The 23,554-nt window shown below is 37.3% G+C and overlaps 1 protein-coding gene across 5 annotated transcripts in view; it reads right to left on the bottom strand.

Moving 5' to 3' along the window:
• Positions 1 to 23,554, bottom strand: part of LOC104140165 (uncharacterized) — a 60,677-nt gene that overhangs the window by 16,415 nt on the left and 20,708 nt on the right. For 3 of the 5 annotated variants that reach the window (XM_068924942.1, XM_009668748.2, XM_009668745.2), the window contains 7 exons: positions 21,693 to 21,784; positions 18,200 to 20,680; positions 14,474 to 14,656; positions 10,167 to 10,334; positions 8,256 to 8,357; positions 5,102 to 5,212; positions 3,327 to 3,505 (listed from right to left, as the gene is read on the bottom strand). In XM_068924942.1, the coding sequence (XP_068781043.1) occupies positions 3,327 to 3,505; positions 5,102 to 5,212; positions 8,256 to 8,357; positions 10,167 to 10,334; positions 14,474 to 14,656; positions 18,200 to 20,680; positions 21,693 to 21,784 (3,316 nt within the window). The remainder of the gene's footprint in view (positions 1 to 3,326; positions 3,506 to 5,101; positions 5,213 to 8,255; positions 8,358 to 10,166; positions 10,335 to 14,473; positions 14,657 to 18,199; positions 20,681 to 21,692; positions 21,785 to 23,554) is intronic. The other 2 variants (XM_068924944.1, XM_068924943.1) reach the window with 1 other exon arrangement.

Below are 23,554 nucleotides of genomic sequence, written 5' to 3'. Positions count from 1 at the left end.
ATTCACCTATTGAAAGAATTTGTCTTCCTAAGTGAGATGAGGCCTGGAACATAATGTTTCCAACTTAATCTCATAGTTGACATGATATATAAATCTTGTGTGAAACTAAGAACATTATTTGTAATTCTCTTAGAAAAGGAAGTGGGATAGGCAAAATCTATTTACATTATTCTTCTTGTGCCCTGATAGAAATCATACCCAAAAGAAAGAAATAGTGCCAAAGGGTCCAATTCAGCTGCTTCTTACTGATTTGGACATTGTATCTTTCAGTAGTGAAGAATTGCATCCTTATGTAAGCATCTTTCATTTTATCTTACTAAAGGCCTCTTCAGAGTACCCTGTGAGCACTTGAAGCAGTGAAGGGCGCTCAGGCTTTCAGGTACTTAAGAAGTACTGTAATATTTTAGTGTTCTTTGGAGTCCAGAAAGAGAAGGAGGGCGGGAGGGAGGGAGAGCTAAAAAAATTGTATGAAAAGTTTCAAAAAGTTGTTGAATGGCATTAGTCTTTGGTAATGCAAGAAAACAAGTAGTAATTGCTATTACAAAATATTTATGCAGTGTTTTAAATTTATGTACCTTTTTTAAACAAAAGGAAAGGCGTGTTTTCAATGCAGAAGAGCCTGCCATCAAAATACAAGGTTGGGATGATTCAGGAAGCTATTTTTTAAGGCAATAAACAAGATAGGAGTAGGTAGGGAAGAAAAAAAATTACCTTAAAAATAAATCTAATGATTGAAAGAAAAAAAAGACCAAATCAATTAAATACAAATGAATGTAAGATTATGGGGCACCTTTTAATCCTTAATCCAATTTATATAACACTGTTTCTTCCAGGATAGTTAATTGATTGGGAAGTGGAGAGTGTTTAAAAGGCATAATTAGATTTCTTTACATTTCAAGAATTTGATGAATGACCTGATTAGGGGTAAAATAAAAACTTCTCTCCAAGCAAAAAAGTTCCTACATGTTTGTATCCTTTTTAGCGTATGTTGTTTTTTGTTTTTAGACTAGAATAACTGGTGCTGAAATAATGATGACAGAAAGCCAGACTGCTTTGTTGTATATCTGTGAAGCTCAGTGGTTCTGCAGCATGACCTTGACAAGCTGGCTAGTGTTTATGTCATGGCACATGCAGGGAAATAAGTCTACCAGGCTGTTTGCTGAAAATGTCAGGGGGAGAGAAAATTGTAGACAAGGAGGCACTTTCTACAATTTTTAGCTACTTCTAGCAAAATGTCTTTTTCCCACAGAAGTGTTTGGTTTTGATCAAGAGACTTGAATGCCTGAAAGCTTGACTAATTTTAGTTTGGATATGATCTTGCAGTGCCTCATGGGAGTTTTTTCTTCACGTTAATAGTATGGTCCATGAAACTCTATGCTTAGGTTTACCAAGAGGAGAGACCAGATGCATAGCAGTGAGTTATCAGAGATCCTGAACTGTAGAGGAAGATGGACTCCCAAGCCCTCAAAGTATGGTTCTCGGGAAGCATTGCACCAGCATCTTTCAAGTAAAAATTTGGTCTCCAGCATTTTACTGAAAAGGAGAAATTGTCAAAGGAGAAGGTTTTTTTCTTTTTTGGGGATTGGCACTACTATTAATGTAAAATTGACTAAACAGGCTAGCATGCAAAAATGAAATATATACATGGAAGACTGGAGGGAATGGAGAGAGATGACACATAGTAGAGAAAGCAATACAAAAGCAGGTTTATGTTTAGGAGTGAAGCCTGTTGTATTATCCCATCTTCCCCCCATCTTCTTTTAGCTGAAATTCCCTTACATCTTATTGTTGTGTAGATTATATTCATGTGCATTACAAGTCTGTGCTGGTATGTCTACATGCTGTGCTGTCCAAAAACTGTGTGAGTGTGTTAGAGGCCAAAACTATTTATAGGGCGTAATATTAACGTGGGCTTGGTGCCATCCCTAGGTTTTAATGTAATTTTTTTTATTAAGGACGGGCATAGGTGCATTTCACTGGCCTGTGTTCAAGCTGTGCAAGAGAGACGAATCCCTTTCTGCCTATTTCTAAGCTGGTATTTCCACTGATGTCATTCCTAGATTTAGCTAGAAGATTTACTGGAAGTTACGTGAACTTTGTGTAGTGAAGAATCCCTCACCAGGGCAAATTGTCTCAGCTTTACGAAGTTTGCTTGAAATGAGATGAAAATGAATGCTTAATGGATCATTTTGGATCTTTTTTTACAAGATTTTTTTTTTACTACAAAATGTTCTGAACAGACTGCAGGCTTTGAAATAAACCTGTTTAATTTTATAAATGTAACTTCCTACATGAATAAGTTCATCACGAAGTTATACAAAGGAAGGGATTAGTACCTTGTAGTTACATGCAGCACCTGTTAAACTGCCTCGCAAATTACAGTAAGATGCTACTGTATAGCAGGTGAATTCATCCTTTCCCCTTAGTGAAGAATATCTATTATCAAAATACTCCACCTGCCGGATACTGGCTGAAACATGCCCACTGGCATCTCGAGGAACTGTCCAGCAGGCACTTCATGTGAACTTGTAAAACAAAGATCCCTAAAGTTAACAAATTTTGAGGAAAAACTGAAAATTACTGCAAAAAAAGTCATGTCTTTATTTTTTGTGGCAAATACATATTTGAGTATTCTACCTACTTATAGCTGACGCAATGGCTGAAGCCATTGGTTTTAAGCCGTTAAGACTCACTGCTACGCTAGGGGATTGTAAAATTACTTCGTATTGAAGTGGTAGCCTCAGTATAATGCCAAGTAAGGTATTATTCTTCATGAAGCACCAGTTTTATGCCTTTTAAGAAGCCTACAGCTAGCTGAAGTAAAGCCTTATACAGCGCTTAAGAGTGGATACAGCTCCCTACTCACATGACAGAGAATAAACGAGGCACTGAGCCGTGCTACAGTCCTTTAGCACACTGAGAAAATGGAGCCTGCCCCATATCTCTCTGTACAGTTCCACACACACAGAGAAAACTTATGCTTACGTTGGCTTAAAAAAATTCATAAAATGGTAGATGGAATATAAAGCTCCTATACTTCTGAAACTATTTCCTCTCTTCCAAAGCCTCCCAGAGCCTGTTCAGTTCATAGATTTCTTTAGTATTAGAACTATGAGATTAAATGTGAATCCATCAAAGCCTGACAGTTAATATCTGTTATATCTGTAAGATAAAGGAAGACAGAATTGCCCAAGGGGCCTTCTATATACACCACACACAGGAAACATCTTTAGTATTGGTGCTATTCCATAAGTCCTGCAAGCCAAGATAACGTGCTGTACTTAGTTCAGGATACAGCTTACTTACTCACCAGCCTCTCTCCTTACCTTCTTGTGTTTGTAATAGTGGAGGTGGCCATTATGTTTCAGCACAAACCACCTCTTCCTCCATCCCTTTAGTATCGCTGACTGTGTTCGTTTGTGCAAATATCCCCGACAGGTGGGCCTGGGAGTGTTAGGGTAACGGCTGATATCGGATCCCACCACCATAGTCAAGATATCAGGACCTAAAATATTACATGAAGAGTATTAAAACCTAAGTCAGAACTAGAAATAACAATCCAGTTTCCTGGAGAAGTACACTCCTCTGCTATGGGGTGAAGAACACGAAGGCAGTATGCCATCCCCTCCCCTTTTCCTCCTAGTGCAGCCTCTAGAATGTTTGGCCTTCTTTTAATAGAAATTCAGGGATGAAATTCACATTGTGCTGAGGACTTGTAATGGAGCCAGCTATCTGAAGACAACTCTTAAAACAGCTTTTGTGATCTACTTTTGCTAGCACCGAGTTTATTTTATCAGTTTGAAGAACTGGCTAAATTTCATTGCCTGAAATCAGATGTGTATGCATAAATTGGGATTTATACAACAATTGCTGAGAATACCCTTAGGGCCACCTTCAGTCTCTGTTATCGTACATATGCTCTTGGGATTTCCTTCTTTTCTATGTTTTGGAGTCTGCTAAGGTTTTCTGCTATTTATGCCCCTCACAGAGGAGGCTTGCTGTTGGAGCCTATTCTGTGCTTATCTGCCCACTTATCAATTGCAAAAGGTAAGTGCTCAAAAGAAGTGTTAGACTGCAAGATTGGCTAAAAATGTCATATTGTTATCAGCAATGTGGTACTGTTTTAGAATATGCTGATGCTATCAGCACATGTATGGCTTTGCCCCTAGAGGCCTGAAATTCTGATTATACCAGATACTACTTCAGAGCAGGTGGCAGTTTGAAAAAGATTGAGAACTGTGACTACGACATATTTTCATTTGCAAAACATTTGCTGGGTTTCTGTTTTGGGGACATTTGACTTTGGGAATGCTGCCTGTGTGCCAAGATTCATGCCAGGGTAGGGGGGGGTTCTCTTAGTGGAGTTAAAAATACCCTGTAATCAGAGATTTATCTACTAAAAGACTTGACATACTCTTAAATGTAACAGTGTGAATGGCACCTCTATAATTAAAGAACTTGGTATGTGTCAAGATAAATTTGTCACTGTCTTGTAAAAGCATTTTAATTTATTGAATTTTCTGTGAGCCCGTGTCAAAACCATATCTGAGATAAATAAAAGAGCTGCAGTAGGTTGACTTTCAACATGCAAACATGGGTATCTTTAAGTTTTAGTCATCACAATACTAGGAAGAATATACCTGATTAATACTACTGACTGCTTGTTTCTGCGATGTTGCAAAAGGCTGCCTCATGAAATAACCTCTCTGCTCTCCTGACTAGACTTCAGTTCCCAGCAACACAGAAATAGTTACTGGGAGCAGTGAACCAAGCTGTGAATTTTCCCCCTGAGGAAGCATAAGGCATAAATTGGATATTGGTGTCTCTGAAGTCACTTTCAGGAGACTCTCTCATTAAGGCAGGAGAGCCAAAAGCTGCCTGTATTGTCAAACATGCTCTTTGGGGAATATTTTGTCAGTATGTCCATATTCTGCTATGTTTCTAGCAAGGTCTAGAAAAGCAAGTGATTTAGGCAATGCCAGTGTAGATGTATTAAACTGTTAATTGAGTCTTCTGTAACCTCCATTGTCATATTGCAGGTATGTTATGAGCATTGTATAGTGATCCTGATTCATGTAACTTAAGATGATTTCAAACTCACCTTTCCTTGCCAGATTTGCAGCTTCTGAATGTGGCATGCTTGTGACATCCGTTCCATTGACTGCTATCAGAATATCCCCTACCTGAAGCCCTGCTTCTTCAGCTGTACTGTCTAGAATCAAAATTGGAAAAAAAAGGCATGTTATTATCAAGCATATCTATGTGATGAGGTTGTTATAGCAAAATAGATATCTGTCCAGCCAGTCAAGAATTATGCTTTGGGGTCTTCATGACTTGAACTTGGAGGTGGGGTAAGCTTTTCTGAGCAAGGGGGGTAAGTTTTTCTGAGCAACTTGTTAGTGGCCTACAAATGAAACTTCAGGGTTTAAGTACTAATTCAATTCCAGAAAATCACTGGCAGTGGAGAAATGTCATTTACTGTCATTATGATTTAAATACTTTAAGAGGCGAGTAGGCACTCCAGTATTTTTGAGGGTTTGGGCCTAAATTTCCAAAAAAGATCTGATCCAGTCTTCAGTGAAGACAGTGGAAAGAGCATCCATTACTCCAGTGAGTTACGGATTTTAGAAAAATCTTGCTGGTTAGCAGAATTTGGTTATAATATTTTGTGGTTTGTGACTTGAAGAGGAAATAACATACTAGCTAACAAAAGAGTGAGTGATTCGGATCGTGAATGTATCATCTTGTTTATTTGTCAACTGTTGCAAAGTATATATGCTCCTAATAAAATAGGACTCAGACGAATGCTAGCCAGGAATGGAGGCAAATTAGATGTGATAAATATGCTCCGTTCACAAACACTAATGCAGTCGGTTAAATCCCACCCGCGTACTTTTCAGACACAGTTTTTTCTTCTCATTTATAATTAAGCATTCCTAATATACTGGGAGAAAAACTTACTGGAAAAATTTTTCCCCACCCATATTATTTAAAGTATAATTTTTAATAATCTGAAATCTATCAGTAAATGTGATGGCTCAATGTATTTCTTAGGTCACTTAGAAGCTGTGGGGAACAAATTAGTAAAAACTTAACAATAAACAGTAGGCACAATAAAGCCATGGTTCACCCCCATATGTATTACAACACATTTGCAAATTAGGTGTTTTGGTCTGTGCTGGCCTTCAACGTATCATACAAGATTTTATGAGCATAAATGCTCTTTAAAATATTATTAGAATAATGTCTTTATTTCATTGTGCAACTGAAAAGCGATTCAGATGCAATTTTTATGTCTCTTTTAATGAAGCCAGCCATATTTCGAAGAAATGAAATTTTACTAAAAGTTTATCTGTAAAAAAGAATAGTCTGTTGTTTAAAAGCAAGCACATTTGAAAACAAAAGATATAAATAAACTTAGTAGTGACACACAATGTGAGTAGCAGTTTTGCATTTTAATTAGTACGTGTTAGGGTTAGTGCTTGTTGGATACTAGGGTTAATGCCGTGTGTATGACTTATAATTTATTTACATTTAGGTGTAAAACTCCTCATTTGAATTTGAAGGGTCTCTTCAGAGGTTCTATTCTATGATTTAAGAGCACTAAGGGAATCTCTAATGTTTACAATGGGGAAGTCAGCTGAATCTTTTGGAACCAGGGAGGAGAAATATCTCTTTGGAGCAAAGAGAACTTTGCATGAATAGGGACTTGAATTCCCAGCAATCTGATACCACAGCTAGTTGTCGAAGTACACATCACCACAGTTGCGGTATTTAGGCCAATGATGGCAGAGCTCAGTAATTTTGTTTTCTTAAAATACTCAGCATGAGTGATGGCAATCTTTAAGCTCTTTCTCAAAAGTAACATTCTAATGTGATAAGCTGAAAGAGTTTCTCAAAATTACTTTCTCAGATTCATGCCATATCGTTTTGCACCTAAATTATACTGTGAAAATTATCTAGTCTGAAGAGCTATAGATATATTAACAAAAAAGTATTCTGAAGTAAAATTATGTAGCTGTTTTGGGATAAATGGCATTATGTAGTCACTTTATCCATAATTCAATCTTACTAGGTCCTCCGTACAATATTCTACAGGCAAAAGGCTTTTTAGATTGACATTATTGGCTAGGCTTCAATTGATAATGGAATTATTGCCTGTACATGCTTAAATACAGAACGGTTTTCTAGGACATGTTGCCAAAATCATGTTTATTTACATGTAGGTTACAGTATCCAAGAGATCCTTGGATAAGTCATAGTCAGCTCCTGCAAATTGGTAGAAAATAAGTTAATCACTTCTAACACTTTTTTTTTCCTGTTGAATAGGACTATCCTTTGCATGGGTTGCTCTTCTAGACTGAAGGCTTTGTTTTTAGCATGTAATAAGCAGAACACTTGCTCTTAGACAACAAGTTAGAATGACTTTTAGAAGTCATGAACAATAGCATCATGCACAAGACATGATGGCTGAGGTATAAATCTAACAATGTTCAGACCTTAAGGAGCTGCGTGGGTTTCTGATACCAGTCTTAGAGCTTGCAATGTGTTAGTAAAGTGTTTGACCTTTTCAGATATGTCATTTTCTACTCTGCATTTTGCTCCTTTGCCAGATTTCTGGCTTTTCTGATTTTCTCTAGAGGAGTTGAATAATGACACCATTTGGTAGCGCTATATGCAGTATTTAAAGTGATGGGTTCAGCTAATGGATTCTGAGGCCTCCGATATTAGACCCATGTAGTCAGGAAACAGGACAACATGATACAAAAAGCCAGGAAAGTAACAGAGCTATTCTTAGATGCCTTGCAGGTGGGTCCTCACTAGCACTCTTGATCTGGGATGACAGTTTTAAGTCTTTTGTAGTAGAAATCTTTCAGAGTCTACTCTACCTCCTGTTCCTTCTCTAACTCTACTCTTTACTCTGTATGTACACATACTCTAGACGTGGGTGCATCCTCACTGCATCCTCTGTTTCATTCTGTGATTGTTGTCATTAATGGATGTCAGTCCCACAGAGTGCTAGACCTTATCTCCGGAAAGAGGTTTGATACAGACACTTGCGTAAGGTATGAACTGGTATTGGAAGGACACAGACTAGTGTCCTGTTTGCCTCAGACTTACTGCGTCCTTAAGATAGTTTGTCACGAGCAGTTCAGGAGTGCAAGTATGTTTTATTAAATACCTCATATCCACTAATTACGCAAACTAATAACATATTTTCACAGCAGAAATTAATAGGTAGAACAACTACTTACTTGTGTCAACTTCAGTCACAAGGATAGGCTTTGAGAACTGGATTCGGAAACCCCAGGGGTAATTGCCAGTTCCTTTAGCGATCTTCACTGTTCTTTCACGAACTGCAGTGGAGGAAAAAGGAGATCCTTTTTCTTTGCAAATCAAATTCAATTTAACAGGCAGCAGCTTGTTTAGAAAACTTCCTATCTATAGGAAACGACACTCATACTTTCTGCAAGTTGCTGGGATGGTTTCAGTACCACTCCTTGCTGTTTGGTACTGCACCTCTGTCAGTCCTTACCTCCCTCACACTGAGATTGACAGAACCTCATTCATCTCAGGGCACAGTCAGACAGCTTCAGTGAAGTATTATTTCATCAGCGGTTTAAGTTAAGTGGCTGGACTTTGTGCTGAAGTGGCAAAGACAGACTCAAACATTCCAGTCCACCAACTACATTATGGGAAAGAAAAATCACTCCTGCCCTCTGTTAAATGAATGCGTCAGAGCTCTAAGTTGCAAATCTAAATTCACTCTAAATTCTTGAACGAGTTTAAGTCTATTTCTTGAACTGCAGTTCTTTTCATGTTTTTGAAAGTCTCTATCTTTTGGATATCAGTTGCTTCCTTTTTACTCTTTCATCCCTTCCTTGTTCACTCCCTACTCTCACTCCCTCACTGTCCTCTAGTCGAACCCCTTCCCCCTGTCCCCTGGCACTGGGATCTCCTACTACGGATGGCTGTACCATGTGAAATGTCTTTCAAGTTAGCAGAATTCAACACACAAAAGGATCATTGTCCTTATAAAGGAGGATTAGGGTCTAACTCTCTACTTCACATTTCAACTCTTCTCTTTCCCATAACAGCAATAAAGGCCTAGTATTAGTATCATGTCTCAAAAGGCCTGGTTCATTAATAAATGTTATACTCCTGACAGACTTCGGTGTAAACTCAAATTCTCTTCTCAGTGTCTGCTTTTGATCATTTGATTCTTTTACCGGGTTTGTTTAATGAGGGCCAATTTAATATTATTTTATGATAGTTATTTTGTCTTCAAATTGTGTAACATTTGAAAGATAGAAGTTGCTTTAGAGGTTTCTTTACCAGCAGGCCAATTGACATCATCTATCTAAAAGAGCATAGATACTTCAATACCTACTTTAAGTGGTTTGCTGAACTTCTGACTTTCCTCTGGGGAGAGAAAGCAATCAAAATGCTCTATAGAATATTCCCATATATTTTAATGGAGATTTTTCATACCTGGAGATTTATAGAGCACGTTTGTTTCCTCCAGTGTGTGGTGAATGATTTATGAGCTCCAACAAAGAACTATCTCCTGTAAAGCTACAGAGGTATTTCACTTTGTTCTCAGCTCTTCAAACCATGTTACCTTTCAGCAACTTAACAATTGAACAGTAAAGGAAAACCCAACAAACAAAAAAGACATTCACTGTATCTGTTTGCGTGACAGGGTTTAAACTGCAAATAGAACAAGAAAACTACTTCATACTCACAGCAAGCTTTATGTTTTTCTCTCTGATCTACTGTTTGAAAGTTTGATGCAGACCTGATTTTATGACTATTAAATATACCTGATGTCCACAAATAGTCCTGTATGATATTGCCATGCTTGAAGAAGCTATGAAATACATTGCTTTTATGTTTATCGTGCAGCAAGAGATGAGGTTTAATTCTGATCTCTTACCAATATAGATTTTGTCAGGCAATTATGGTATTATGCGAGAGATTAGCTCAAAAAGAAATACTTATTCAGTTTTTTAATCCTCTTTTACTTTCTTGGTTTCCTCTTTTTCTTGTCTTCAGCGTAAGTGTCTGGTACCTTCTCCAAAATGTTAATCCCATGGTATCCTCAGAGTGCCCAAAATTACATAGAGTTTTATGACATTTATTACTTGTAGCTTTAGACTACTTACTTGCTACTGGTCTAGGCCTTTTGCTGAGACATCTAGGACTATTATTGGGAGAGACATCATCTCCTCTGAAAACCCAGGAAGCAGAATGAAAGTTTTCTGTATAGAAACCTCTATCCTCATTTTCAGAATGTAGTCCCAGATCTATTGACCGAGCATCCTCTGAATTCACTATCATGAGGATAAAACAAATAAAAATAATGTCATTAGGCAAAATGAATGAAAATAACAGACTTCAGCCAGCCAGCAAGGAAGAAATGCCATGAACTTCTTAGTGAAGTGTTCAGAATGTCTCAACCTAGTTCTGCAATTTTGCTGCTGCTAATAAAAGATAGTGTTGCAAAGATGTTAGAATATAAGATCACAATATTGGGTGCCATTGCATGTTGAATTCAAATACCAAATGAAGTCTAAACGCCAGTGGTCAAAATAGGAGCTGCACCTGTTTAAGAGATGTCTGGCTTTAGGCAGTTAACTGTGAAGCCTTCTTATCTGGTCTATTTGATTAGCAAGCTAAACAAGTTTTATAGGAATTTAGTGCGAGTCCAGTGCATGTGGGAAGACAAAAAGAAGCAGAAAAGTAACTGACATGACTCAAGTGATGATTACTACATTTGTTTGCCTAATCTTAACTCTTCCAGATGTGTAGTCTTGTATTTAGTTGTATTAAAAGGGAAGCAAGGAAAGAGTCTTATTTTTGGATATAGAACTTCTGGCTTGTCCTCTGTAATGCTTTAGGCTGCTCAATATTTGTTTGACCTGGTTTAATGTTACTTGTGTTATTATGAGGTTTCATAAGAATGTAATTGCATCCACATACAGTAAAGGACCTCAAATCAATACATTCCTGCTGAGTTGTTCTTGTTAAAATAATATCTTTATAATGTCATACTGAGAAATACAGTGTTGCAGTACATGGTATTTCTCTGCTTCTGTGGCAGATTTTTCTTGTTTTCTGCAGATACCGTATTTTTCTTTTACTCTGCTAACCGACTCACCTCTGTTTCTCCTGTTGACCACTAACTGTCCATGCGAAACACTACACTCACTACACTGTGGCTACAAAAGTTCTGAAACCCTGAGTTTTTGGAATGTAATGATCATTGTTTATATGCCCCTGCATAGTATGTTAAATTAGTGGTTTTCTTTTCTTTTTTCTTTTTTTTTTGTTTTTTGACAAATGAGTCACTGTTCACTCAGTTACAGTACACTATGAATAGTCTATTGTTCCATGTGTTTTTAGAAAAATCTGTATTAAAGTCCTATGAAGTTGCAAGACATTATTTAAGATATGTGACAGACAAACATATAGAATTTTGACCCTTTTTCTTTATAGGATATGGACTGTTGACCAAATGAAACCTTCATACTTTCATTACAATAGCGTATGCAGTATATCACTGACATTTATAATATAGTCTAAGTAGCCTATATGTACATCCTTTCATAATTAATATTTTTCATTGCAAAACATTAATACTGGATTTTCAGATTCATGTTTTATATTAATTTACATACACAATATCTTGTGTCTTGTAACAGTCCAAGACAGCTCAAACCATATCACCCAGATTAGCATGGAGACAGTGAAGACCTCTATAATTCCTCTGCTATAGAAAAAAAAAACAAAACAATAATTTTCAGGGTGACAAGGGGCCAGGACAGGAGGGGAGATGGCTGAGTGAGAGGCAGGCTGTAGATAACAGTTTGACTGTGGGGAAAAAAAGGCTGTGCAGTGATATGGCAACTTCCTGAGCAGTCTGGGAGCTGCAACTCGAAAGCTAAAACCAAATGGTGAAAAGCATAGAAAAGTATAAAATGTCAGAGAGTACATTAATGGATAGACTGAAAAAATGCTTTAGTATAAATTGTCTGAGAGGAAGAAAAAAAAAAACGTCCTTCAAGTACAAAATGCCTTATATAACGCAGCTGGGGAAAGGCTCTATTTTCTTTGTTTATCCTGTATTTGGTGTGACAGGTAGAATGATGCCCAACTTCAAAACAGAAAAGATAAAGATTACCCTTTCTTTAATTTTCTTCAGTAAGTTAATTCCTGGATACATTTAACATGTATCCAGTACAGTCCAATTTTCCTTCACTTTGACAGTTTGCTTAACTGTATCTATCTACACAAATATACCACATCTACTGACTTCTCCTTTATTGTGCAGAAAGTATGAGATGCCATGATTAACTGCAAAAATGCCACTAACAACTAGATACTACTGAGCTGTCATAGTTAAAGCATATCTTAGCCAACTAGCATGAATTTATAAATGCAGAAAACCTAGACTAGTACCGAGCAGTTTGGTACAAAGTGCACTGAATAGGCAAACACACAGAAAGAAATAGTGGCACTTTGGCATTAGGGAGTTATGCCAAGACATTTCCTGGATGTCTCGTCACCTCTCCTCTGCTCGAGCTCTTGGTACAGATGTCAAGTCTAGCATCTTAGGAGTGTGAGGCATGAGTTGCACTTAGGTTCTTTTTGGCTACTGGAATCAAGCATCTGAGGAGTTCCTGCCAGCAAGTATGGATGAGAGTTTTCGCAAGTCTGCAAACACCAGGGAACAGGGTAGCAGCCAAAGGGACAGGGACAGAAAGGGTATCTTACCAAGTCTCAGGCCTGTAGCATGCTGTCCAAAATGATTAGATACTAGGATTTGCAACAGAATTGTCTGATCATTCATCTGGTTTAGAGGCCGCTTCAGGCTCATGCCATATTCTGGCAAAAGTGTTGTCTCAAGGGAAGCAATTCCAGCTGTTGCAAGTTGGGTGTGTGGTGCTTTTTGTTTGTTTGGGTTTTTCGGTATATCCTCTGTGAAACTGTGTGTGCCTCATCTAGTAAAAGTAACAGTCTAACTGTGTTCAAGAGCAACTACTGTTGAAGTCAATGAACAGTTTATCTTGCTGTATGTATCTCCTGGTAGGTTTGGGCTCTGGTGATTTGTAATGATAACTCAAATCCTTTTGTGCTGGCCTTGAATCTTGATTAGGGACAAAGATTGCAAGCTGTTGCCAAGAAACAGCTTTTTGATTTATACATCAAATCAGTCAGTCATCCCTGCTGTTTTGTTAATGGGCGCTAAAAACTTCGGGAGTGGCTTATTTGCCTGAGCACAGGTTGCAAGTATCATATTAGGTGTCTTAAGAGTATCCCACTTGCCCTGCAGTTATTGCTTCAAAAGGGCATGGATATCCTGTTAGGTCATGTGCAATATCTGACAGTCCTATATGGATACCTCAGAACCCTAATGGAGTCCCCGTTGGCAGTAGGCACCTATGTTTAGGTAATGAATTGAGCTCCCACTGATTGTAGAAGTTCCCTCCAGTACAGAGCTGGAACATATTCACAGTCTATGTTGTATTGGACCTACACTGAAGATACCGGTCTTATAGCTGCCAGTCTTATACAGGTTTGCACTTAATCTCCTTCAAAAAGAGGGTTATCCATCTGTAAACAAAACTTTCTTCACAAAAAGTAGACGTTCTAGCACAAAGTATTCCTTTAAGAGGGGCAACTGTGTCTGCAGTATCAGTAATATTTTTTCCGTTTGCTAACAAAAGGATAAACAAATCTTCATTTGTAAAATCTACTTATATTAGCTAAAGTAGCAAATCAGGAGGCAAAGGCAATGTTAAATGAGAAGTATAACATATGCTCTCTCCTAGACTGTACAGTCCCTGCACGGGGACTCCAGCTGCACAAAGTGTAAATTCATTAAGCAGTTCGCCTTTAAAACTCCTTCCCATGAGATTTCAAGCTGCTGAGTTTGGTATAGTCTCAAACACGTGGCAAGGTGACAGATTTCTTAATGAGACAGTTACAGGAATACCTGTTCCAGTAATGGGAGGGACAGTAAAGGACGACCTGGGTAGCAAACCTGAAGATAAAAGCTGAGGGAGGTGTCTTAGTGAGGAGAAAATAACTCCCAGCTTCCCATGGCTCTTACTTAAGCAAAGTAGGCAATGAGACAGATGTTTTTGCTGCACCCACAAAACTGCTACCATGAGCAATCACCTAACTTTCTATGTTTAGAGTTTGTCCTAAACCTAATTGTATTCGGACAAGGATGGTACAATCTACTTTTTATCAGTCAGATTGTTTGTTGTTTTGTATGAAGGAGAAAGAAGGAGCCAAATTCCATGCTGAGGAATGGTTAAATCAGATAACGTATGGTTGCTCACAGTAATGACTAAGATAGGGACTCAGGTTATGAACTGAAGATCAGTTTCCATGGCTGATAATCCTAACAGGGTGTCAGGAACAAAACGGAAAAATAATACAATTGTCAGACTAATGTACTCACTTGATCCCTCGGTGATTGTGCTGTTTATGGAGCTTCCTCCAGTTGAACTGCATTTTTTGCTGTCTTTGAATTGTTTCCGTCTCCTGGCCCATTGGTCTATTGCTTCTTCCTGGGAGCTATCGCTGGCTCTGGTGTCTTTCAACAAAGGTAACTTTCTGGTCTTATTCACTTCTGATTTCAAGTCTAAATTATAATCGGATGTTGTTTGTGAGAAATATGTGTAAGACATTTTCAGAATATGCTTAGGCAATTATACTGTTTTAAATTTCCACACTGTACATATGAGTAGCCTGTTTGCAAATATAAAAATGAAAATACCAAAAACATTGAAAATATTCATAAACTGTATTTTTTTTAGAAGAACTGAGTTCTTTATGCAGAGAAGAGTGCATCTCTTTGTTCAGTAGCACCCTTGTCCTTTCTGTCTCGTTCTGGCCTCACTCAGATCACTGTCACTGACATGTATCACTTAGCCCCTTTCCCGAGACAACTGATTATTGGTAAGAGTCAGGAAACTGATTTCTTGAAATGCCTTTGACTTTAGTGAAAATAGTCATTGTCCCTCTGACTATTAGTGAGTTCTCACATCATCAGCAAACTTTTATATTGCCTGGACTTCTCCTCCAAATCCTGTTCACAAAGTTTTGCTCTATTTTTCCCCTTTGTTCTAAATATTCTCTCCCTTTGTTGAAAATTGCCATGCTTCCCTTCCAGCATCATTCAATTATTGAGCACAGGAAGCCCCACACTGCCCCTTGTGCCCAGAGTCTTGCCAAATTAGATTGGTGTTCCCACATTCCAAGTGGCCTGTGATTCACGTTAATCAGTTTTAAAGCTTTAAATGCTCACCTTTTTTTCTGGATGCACGCATTTACTCATTTACAGTGGCACCTTCACAGAAATAACACACATGCAAAATTCAAATTCATAGACTAACAGAGGGCCAAAGGGTTCTGGGTGGCACAAACCAGGTGAGGTGATAGTTAAGAGACAGCACACACATAGATAAATCTAAGCTAGGGGAAATGGAAAGAGAGGGGAACAAATTCAAGAGAAAACAAATAACCATTCCTTGCTATTGTGAGCCAAGTGCACTTCTGTGCAGCGTGTTTAGCCACTGAGGTTCAACGTGTGAGAAGTCAAGGCTTCTTCTGCCTGAGATAGGCAGAACAAAATAGTAGTAAAAAAATGGCCTGCCCTGCAGCAAGGGAGGAAAACATGTAGTCCTTTGTTTACAAAGCCACGCTAGACTCAGAACAGTGTTTCTCTACTCCTTAGTTGTTTCCTTATCAAGGTTTCCAAGCTTGTTAACTTCACTTCTAAGCCCACTATTCCTGGGATAGGTGGAAGCTAGAAAAATTTCCCCTTGTTCTGAAGGCTTCCTTCAATGTCTTCTTTCCATACCTTTGTTCTAAAGAGATTTCATTTAATTGTTTTTCTGTTAATTTTTATGAAGTATACATATATCAATATCTACATATCAATAGCAGACTTTTGGTAGTTTTGAGATTCCCATTGGCAGTGCTGAAACAGGGGAACTTGGAGGACCTATCAATATTTTCTGTAGATATTGTGAACAAAAAAGATTATTAAAAACTTTCCAGTGGCTTTTAAAGATTATTAAGATTTTAAAAAGTATTTTCCCCATGATAAAAAAGTACATATTTGCAAACAGTACGAAACTCCTAGTCTGCAAACCTGCTAGACACATTGCCTTCTGAAATTGAATATGGCAGGTTGCATTCCAGGCTGACTGGTGTCTTCTGAGGCACTTCCTTAATGTAGTTTCAGCTGAGGTCAGAGATCTTGAAAACTGCTCTCTTAACATTGCATGGCATAACATATGCAGATAGTTACATCTGCTCATGTTAAAAGAAATAGTCAAAGTTGTATTATTCTCTGGTAGATAATAATGCAAAATTACATATTTTTAGAACTTAACCTAGAAGCATTTCTTTTGGACTCTAGGGGTGCTTGCTCCCCCTGTTGTGGTCCCTCAAAGGCCAACAACATCATCTTGTTGTGGTCCCTCTTCAACAACATTTGCAAAATATGTGGATGCATGTTTGCATGTTAGCCGCTTTGCTTGCATGACATTATCTATTTTGAATGCATAGTCTGATCTGAATTCATATGATATCATAGGGAAAACCTGCAAGTGCATATATTTGGGCTTATGTACACTGAAGTGATAGTGAGCTCATTTTACCACAAAAGGACAGATGACAATGATCCATGAACCAAAGATCTGTGAACTGGCTCTTATAAAATTCACTCAAGCAGTTTTTACTGCAAGTACTTAACCTTTAAAAACAGTATTTCCATACTAGTGCAATTTTTACAGATTTGTATGTTATCAGATTTATTTTGTGGCCTCTACAGACTTACAATGACTAACTTTTTAGTATTGCATGCACTGAGTTATGCTTAACTTCTTGTAAGTATAATTGGCTCTACAGCCTTTTATTCCTATTGTCCTGAGATTCTTAGGTAACTAGCTCTACCAAGTTAACCATTTTATCACAAAAAACAGTATGAAATATACCATTAACATTGCACACATTTAACTCGTTTTGGAAATCTCAAATTCCATTTTTCCTTAAATGCCAAAATTTCTCCACAGCCTTCCAAACTTAAAGAAATACATTTTTTTTAAGTTTTAAATTTCAGCAATGCGTATGTGTGTATTTTTCTGTACTTTACTTCAGAGTAAAAAATAGAAACAATTTTTATCTGGCATTGACGTGGAGATAGACAATTTTAGACATCGTACTTGAGATGCTAGCTTCACTGAAGCAAATAACAAAGCTCTTACTATTATTTGATGCTTACATACTGTGTACGTGTTAAAAGAATACTGTGAGTGAGGATGATCTGATTTATATTTGCATATAATTTTAATTTTTCTTTAATCAAGAGATTTGGAATGATATTTCAAAAATACAGACTGAAGATTTACAAAGGTGTGTGCACATATTCATATGTATAGGTAAAGTAAAAAGTGTACATTGTAGTGCGCAATGTCCCAGTGTGGCTTCACATTTTTATGATTCAAAGCACTCCTTCTAAGTGACCCAGTCATGGACATGGGTGGATGGATTACAGAAGGGAAGATAAGAAATTTTGTTAACAGATTAACACCTCATGTGAAGGGGGAAAAAAAAATCCTTTATCATATGCAGTTTTCTCAGCTATATACAGAGAGGAGGAAGTAAGGTTAAATGATCTGCTGTGGTCATTCCGAGTCTCATAGAAGGCTTAACCAGAATTAGGATGAGATGTTCTTAGAATTCAATATTTGCTTGGACCACATGGATTCCAGAAACATACTTATGTGGTTTTGAAATACCGACTAGAGCTCTGAGAATGTCACATGGCAACCATTTAAATAATAACAAAAACAAAAACAAACATGTTTCGGTGTTTGCCTCTCTCACTTAGATGTATCAGGTGGGTTGATTGTTCAATGTAGAAAACTCACTCCTTGAAGAAAGCCGTACTAAACTTTTCTTTTATTTTTTATTAAAACTTACTTGACTCTGCAAGAAAGCTCTTAGAATCCTCAACACAATAACTGTATAATATAACCAAATAGCTAAGCATACCCATATAATCTCTTTGTAAATTAATAATATACTTTTCCCAAATAGACTTCAATAAAGCACTAAGCCAGCTACACAGAAGGTGCATAAGTGATATTAACTCCGAAAGTCTTAGAATACCTACCTTTCTGACTAATCTGTTTTATTGATGAAGTGGTGATATCTGTATTCTGATGGAAATCTTCCTTCATTTCAGACTTTTTATCAGCTTCATCAGAGTTGGATTTGGCTAACTGATGTGACTGATGTGCTCCAGGCTCTCTTCTTAGGCTATCATCAGATAATTGTTTGCTGTAAAGGTTCTCAGTTGTTTCCTTGATATATGAATGTTCTGTCAAAATCTGTTTCTTTTCTGTGTATGCTGAAGAGGTAGATAATGTGGCAGCCTGTGCTGAATCATTACAGCAATTAGCTTCATCAGGGATATTCACAGATATGTCCTGTATCTCAGACAAGCTTTCTAACTCATTCTCCGTGTCAAGCTCCTCAGGGTCCAATAGCAAGGGTGACAGCAAGGATTTTTTTGGTATACTACAGGGAAGTTTAGGCTCTTTTCTTACTGCAGGGCCACAGGAATTTGGTATCAACTTGTTGTCACCTTGGATGATGAGTCTTTGTTCTAGCTCACCAGTTATTACAGTCATTACTGATCCTCTCCTTTTCTTTGTTACTGCAGGCTCTGCAGGGGATAGCTGAACATTTGGCTGTAAAGCTAAAAGTTGGTTTGTGACACATTCGGTAGCCGCATCATCAGTACTTTCCTTGTCAGTAATAAGGTCACCTGATGGGCTTCTAGGAGGTGAAGAGACCTGTATCAACTGATCTTTGCTCTGCAAATCTGCATGCTTTTCTAAATGACTGTACACTGGTGTCCCTTCATCTAAAATGCTTTTGGTAGGCTCCATGTCTTCTTCCCTTATGGCTAGGTTTCTCAGAGGTGCCACATATTTATTTTCTCGTTTCTCATTTATAGCATCACTGGAATGAAAAGTCTTTATTAATGTTTCTTCTGTTTCTTCACTTTGCCTCATATAGCTTGTATAGTCATTTAGTAAACAAGTATCATCTAGACTTTCAGATGGATAAATGGTAATATTATGATCAAAGGAGGTGAAAGCATACTGATATGAAGACTTAAGACTTCTCAAACTTCTCAGTGATGAGGTGAAGTCAGGACACTTACAAAGTTCTGTATCGCTGCTATGAGTGTGTGGGTTCTTGCTGTAAACATCTCCTGGTTTGGCCTCCTTAGATAATACCTTTAAGGATAAGGACGGCAATGAATAAAAGCCAGAATCCCTTCTAGGATGAACTGGTGATAGTACATCAAGGGTAGTATCTGGGAAAGACTTTCTTCTTGCTGCTTTTTGTCCAGTGTCACTGCTGTTGTCACTGATATTTCTTTCTTGACCTGTTCCACTGCTCTTATTGATGAGTGCCTTACCAAAGTTTGGCTTATTCAAGGTATTACTATCTAGAATGTTTCTATTATTCATTTTTGAGGAAATTATTTTATCTTTTGAAAAATATTCCGTTTCACTAGTGTGGTCTTTATACTCCTTTTTGTTACGTTTGCAGAAATAATTGTCTTCCTCCCAAATTCTCAAGGCTGCAGAGAGGCTGTTGGAGTCTCTTCTCTCATTCTCAGAGTACAAAGACACCCCCTCTGTAATAGTATCCAAATGCATTTTGTCATAGTCAGCAAACTCTTCAGGTGGAGGGAGAAGTACGCACCCATCCAGGAATGTATGGTTGTCGTTTTCATGAAGGCTAAAATATGACTCACAATCTGTGTTGCAGGGTGCCTCTGTTACAGAGTAATCTGTTTCACTCCAGTACATAACTTCATGGTCAGCGTTGCAGGTTTTGCTATGTACCTGTTCACTAGGTTTGATGTTAACCATCAGATTTTTCTTTCTGTTGGTATATTTCACTTTAATTTCTTTTCCTTCAATGTTCATTTTCAGGGAGGCATCCTTGTTAGTAGCAGCTTGGATTTTATGTTTAGAGGGTACCTTATATTTCTCATTGTCATCTACTGAATGGTTAGTTGAAGGACACTGGTACTTAGGATATTTTGAATACTGGCTTTTCTGGTATCGTCTTTCATGACAGCGTTTACTGTTCTTTGAACTTTTCCTTTTTTCAACTACAAGGTTTGTTCCAGTGCCAAACAAAGAAAGGTTCTTAATTTCAACTTTCATATTAAATGAACCGTATTTTACTTCTGCAGTAATTTTTCCAGTAGCCAAACTAATGGACTTTGCAGAGTCTGGTTTGCCCCACAGTGTAATTTTTCCTGTTGATGAACCGTCTGACTCACCAAAAGTTACTGTAGCTAGGATTTCATTTTGCTGAGAAGAGAACGGTTGAGGAGGGCAGTTCTTTTCCTTCTTTCCTTCTTTTTCACTATCTGATATGTTATCAAGGTCTCTATCTTCAGATGCGTCCGAGCTACTCTGATTCTTATTTTCATGATCTTTTCCATTTTCTTCAGAACGCTTTACATTTAACGGCTCAGAGAAGTGAGACAGCTCATCATCTACTTTATTTTCAAGGCTTTCTAGATTTTGCTGGCATTTACAAATGGGTGGCAATTGTTCATCTAATTTAAGGAGGGGGGAGAAGAAGAAAAACATTTTTCTCGTGATTTGGTAGGCAGTAACTCTGTGGTTAGCTTCGAGACACTTTTTATAGAAAATGCCTATTTTAGCTCTAAAGTATAGTGTATTTTCCACAATAGCATTTTTTTCCTTTCTAGTGTTTGTTTCTTTTGACATAGTTATTTGATAAGTAATACAAAGCCAAATAGGGTAGACCATGTTAACTCATTCTAATTACAGGAACTCACTCCAGTTACAGGAAATTGATATATTAATACATGTTTTTTTCTCAGTTTTATAGTATTAAGATGATATAGGATTATACTTGCATTTAGAAAGATCTATCCTTTTTACTTCCATTTTTCCTCTGAGTATTTACTTCTTTCCTGTGAACGCACTGGGACAATCAATATCCCATTGCACGTTCGCAATTTGGGGTAGATTACATAGAACTTGACTTTTGTAATCCTTTTACAGATGAGCAAACAAAGGGATTAATGAATATTGTCACAATCACACAGCAAATCAGTGGCAGCATTCCCGGGGGCATGAGCCACAACTCTCTGTTCTAAGTGCAGGACAATACTATTTCCTGGGGGAAGCTGATTCATGGCAAGATTTCATGGCATTTATACAGTATATGAAAATCTGCCTGGCTAGGGCTTTTTTTAGAATAGGTCATGTGCATTAGAGGATAATAGTTTTACAGTGACATCTACCTAAGTAGGATTAGATCAAGCTATTATACTTGAACAACATCAGTAAGTTTACAGCAAGAATGATGTAAACTTGAGATATTAAACATCAGCATCTAAATAGGATCGCAGCGCAACAGAAAATAAGTAGTCTCATCAAGATGTTACCTATATGTACCCACACTTGTGTGTGTACATATTTCCAATTTAAGAAACAGCTTTGGTCATAAAGATAGATTTCTGTCTTGATGAATGACTGGAGAGTAAACACCTATGATTCTGATTTTTTACTTCAAATTAAATGTTTCAGTAAACTTACATTCTCTGGAATCAGAGCTTTTTCTGCCCTTGCAGCTTTTTCTTCTTTTTCTACTCATTTTTAAAACCTGAGGGCATCTGGGTTCCAGTCTTCTGTGTGGGAGGGAAAACATTTGATTGTGAGAAAGATTTTCTATGGTAATTTGGCTCTCTTAACTTTCTCAAGCTAACTTGGCTTTTCTCCTATATCGCCAGTGACTGGTTAGCCTGAAAAATAGAGAAGTGGTGGAGCAGGCACTAATGCATCTATTTTCTTCTCTTGATCATTTAGGGCCAAATTTTCAAGGTTTCTAAGGGATAGCTTGGAATTAATGTCTGTTAGGTAACGGCTATGGGGCCTGGACCAACACTCTTTGAAGTTTGTGGGAGGCTGGACCGTAGCTGACTTTTCCAACCTATGATTCCGATTTTTAGACATTACTATGCTGTGTTAAGCATTCATTTCTAATTTAACCTAATTTATATACATATTGAAAAACTTAATAATCATTGTTTTTTCTCTTCAAGAAATGATTAGACTGAATATAAGAGAATAGAATCCCCAAACCCTCAACTGGGAAATGATCTGTTCATCCACATTTAGTCAGTTATTTTCCTGCAGTGAAGTGAAACCTAGAATTTATATTGAACTGAGCAGAATATCTAAAATCCAGAAGTTATCGCTCCTACTATGCAGTGGAGCTTGAGTGGTGATTGAAGGCATGGCAGCGACGGAAAAGGCCTGTGTCCCCGATTGTAGAGTGACTATGTAGGGGCTATTCAGCCATATAAAATGGATAGCATTTGGTGGGCTTATGTTTCCTGGAAAAGTTGGTTGGCCAAAACCTACAACTGCTTTTTTCCACAGTATTGAAAATATAATCTATAAAAAAAAAAAAACTAAAGATTTTCTATTGTATTTTGATGACCTACGGAATAGATAATTCACATTATTTGAAATTAGAAGTATTTGAACTGCTAATATTATTGGGATAGTTTTGAAAATCAGTAGAGTTATACAATATATCTTTAAATATCATCCTGACTGCAAGTGATGGTAGCTGCAATGATCTTTAGATGATGATTACTCATCAATACATCAAGTGCATCATCATCATACATTAGTACAACAAAAGTTAATAAAATAACTCTATGGTTTTCTTTTGAGTTTTCTAAAGATAATAGATAAATTGTCATTTTAGTTACCTGAAAGACTTGGTGTGTATAAAGAATAAAAAATAAAGATATTAATTTCAAAGTCTTAATGTGTTTTCTGATTCAGTTTGATTTGCAAGCTTTTCTTTCATAAGATGTGAAATTCTGTCACTGTAAAAGTAATCATGTTGGAAAGCGCATGAGTGAAGTTTTCAGGCTGTAAACTTATGTGATGATGTAGTGTAATGTAGATGTATGGATTTTTGTTACAAAAATTAAGATTAGAATAATGTTTTTAAAGTCATTGCATAGACAATGTGAGAGTCATGCTACCTATCACTGTATGTAGTCATATGTAGCTAGCCAAACAATTAGGAATAAATTCTTCTTTCAAGACATAGTCACTGACTTCTACCAAAAAATTTTTTTAATTTTGTGGAAGGCTAAATGACTGGATGTGTCAGAGCACTAATATGTACATTAGTTGGCTGGAAAAATATAAGCATTTCCCCCCACTATTTTGGAAGATAGTCTTGAGAGTTGGAGAAAGCTGCATATTTATTTCACAGCAGACACTTTGGGATGTTTACGTTGTCAATTTTCAAAATGAAACTATCCCCCTCTGTTTTTTCCAGGTGTCATTAGTCAAAGCTTGACAGATAGCCAAGCCTGCCTGAAGGTGTTAAATTCAGTGCTACAAGGCTAGATGAGGCAACACATGATGCCAGC

The sequence above is a fragment of the Struthio camelus genome, chromosome W (assembly GCF_040807025.1).
Source record: "Struthio camelus isolate bStrCam1 chromosome W, bStrCam1.hap1, whole genome shotgun sequence".
Taxonomy (NCBI): Eukaryota; Metazoa; Chordata; class Aves; order Struthioniformes; family Struthionidae; genus Struthio; species Struthio camelus.
Note: the sequence above shows the minus strand (reverse complement) of the source record. Positions and strands in the feature narration are given on the sequence as shown.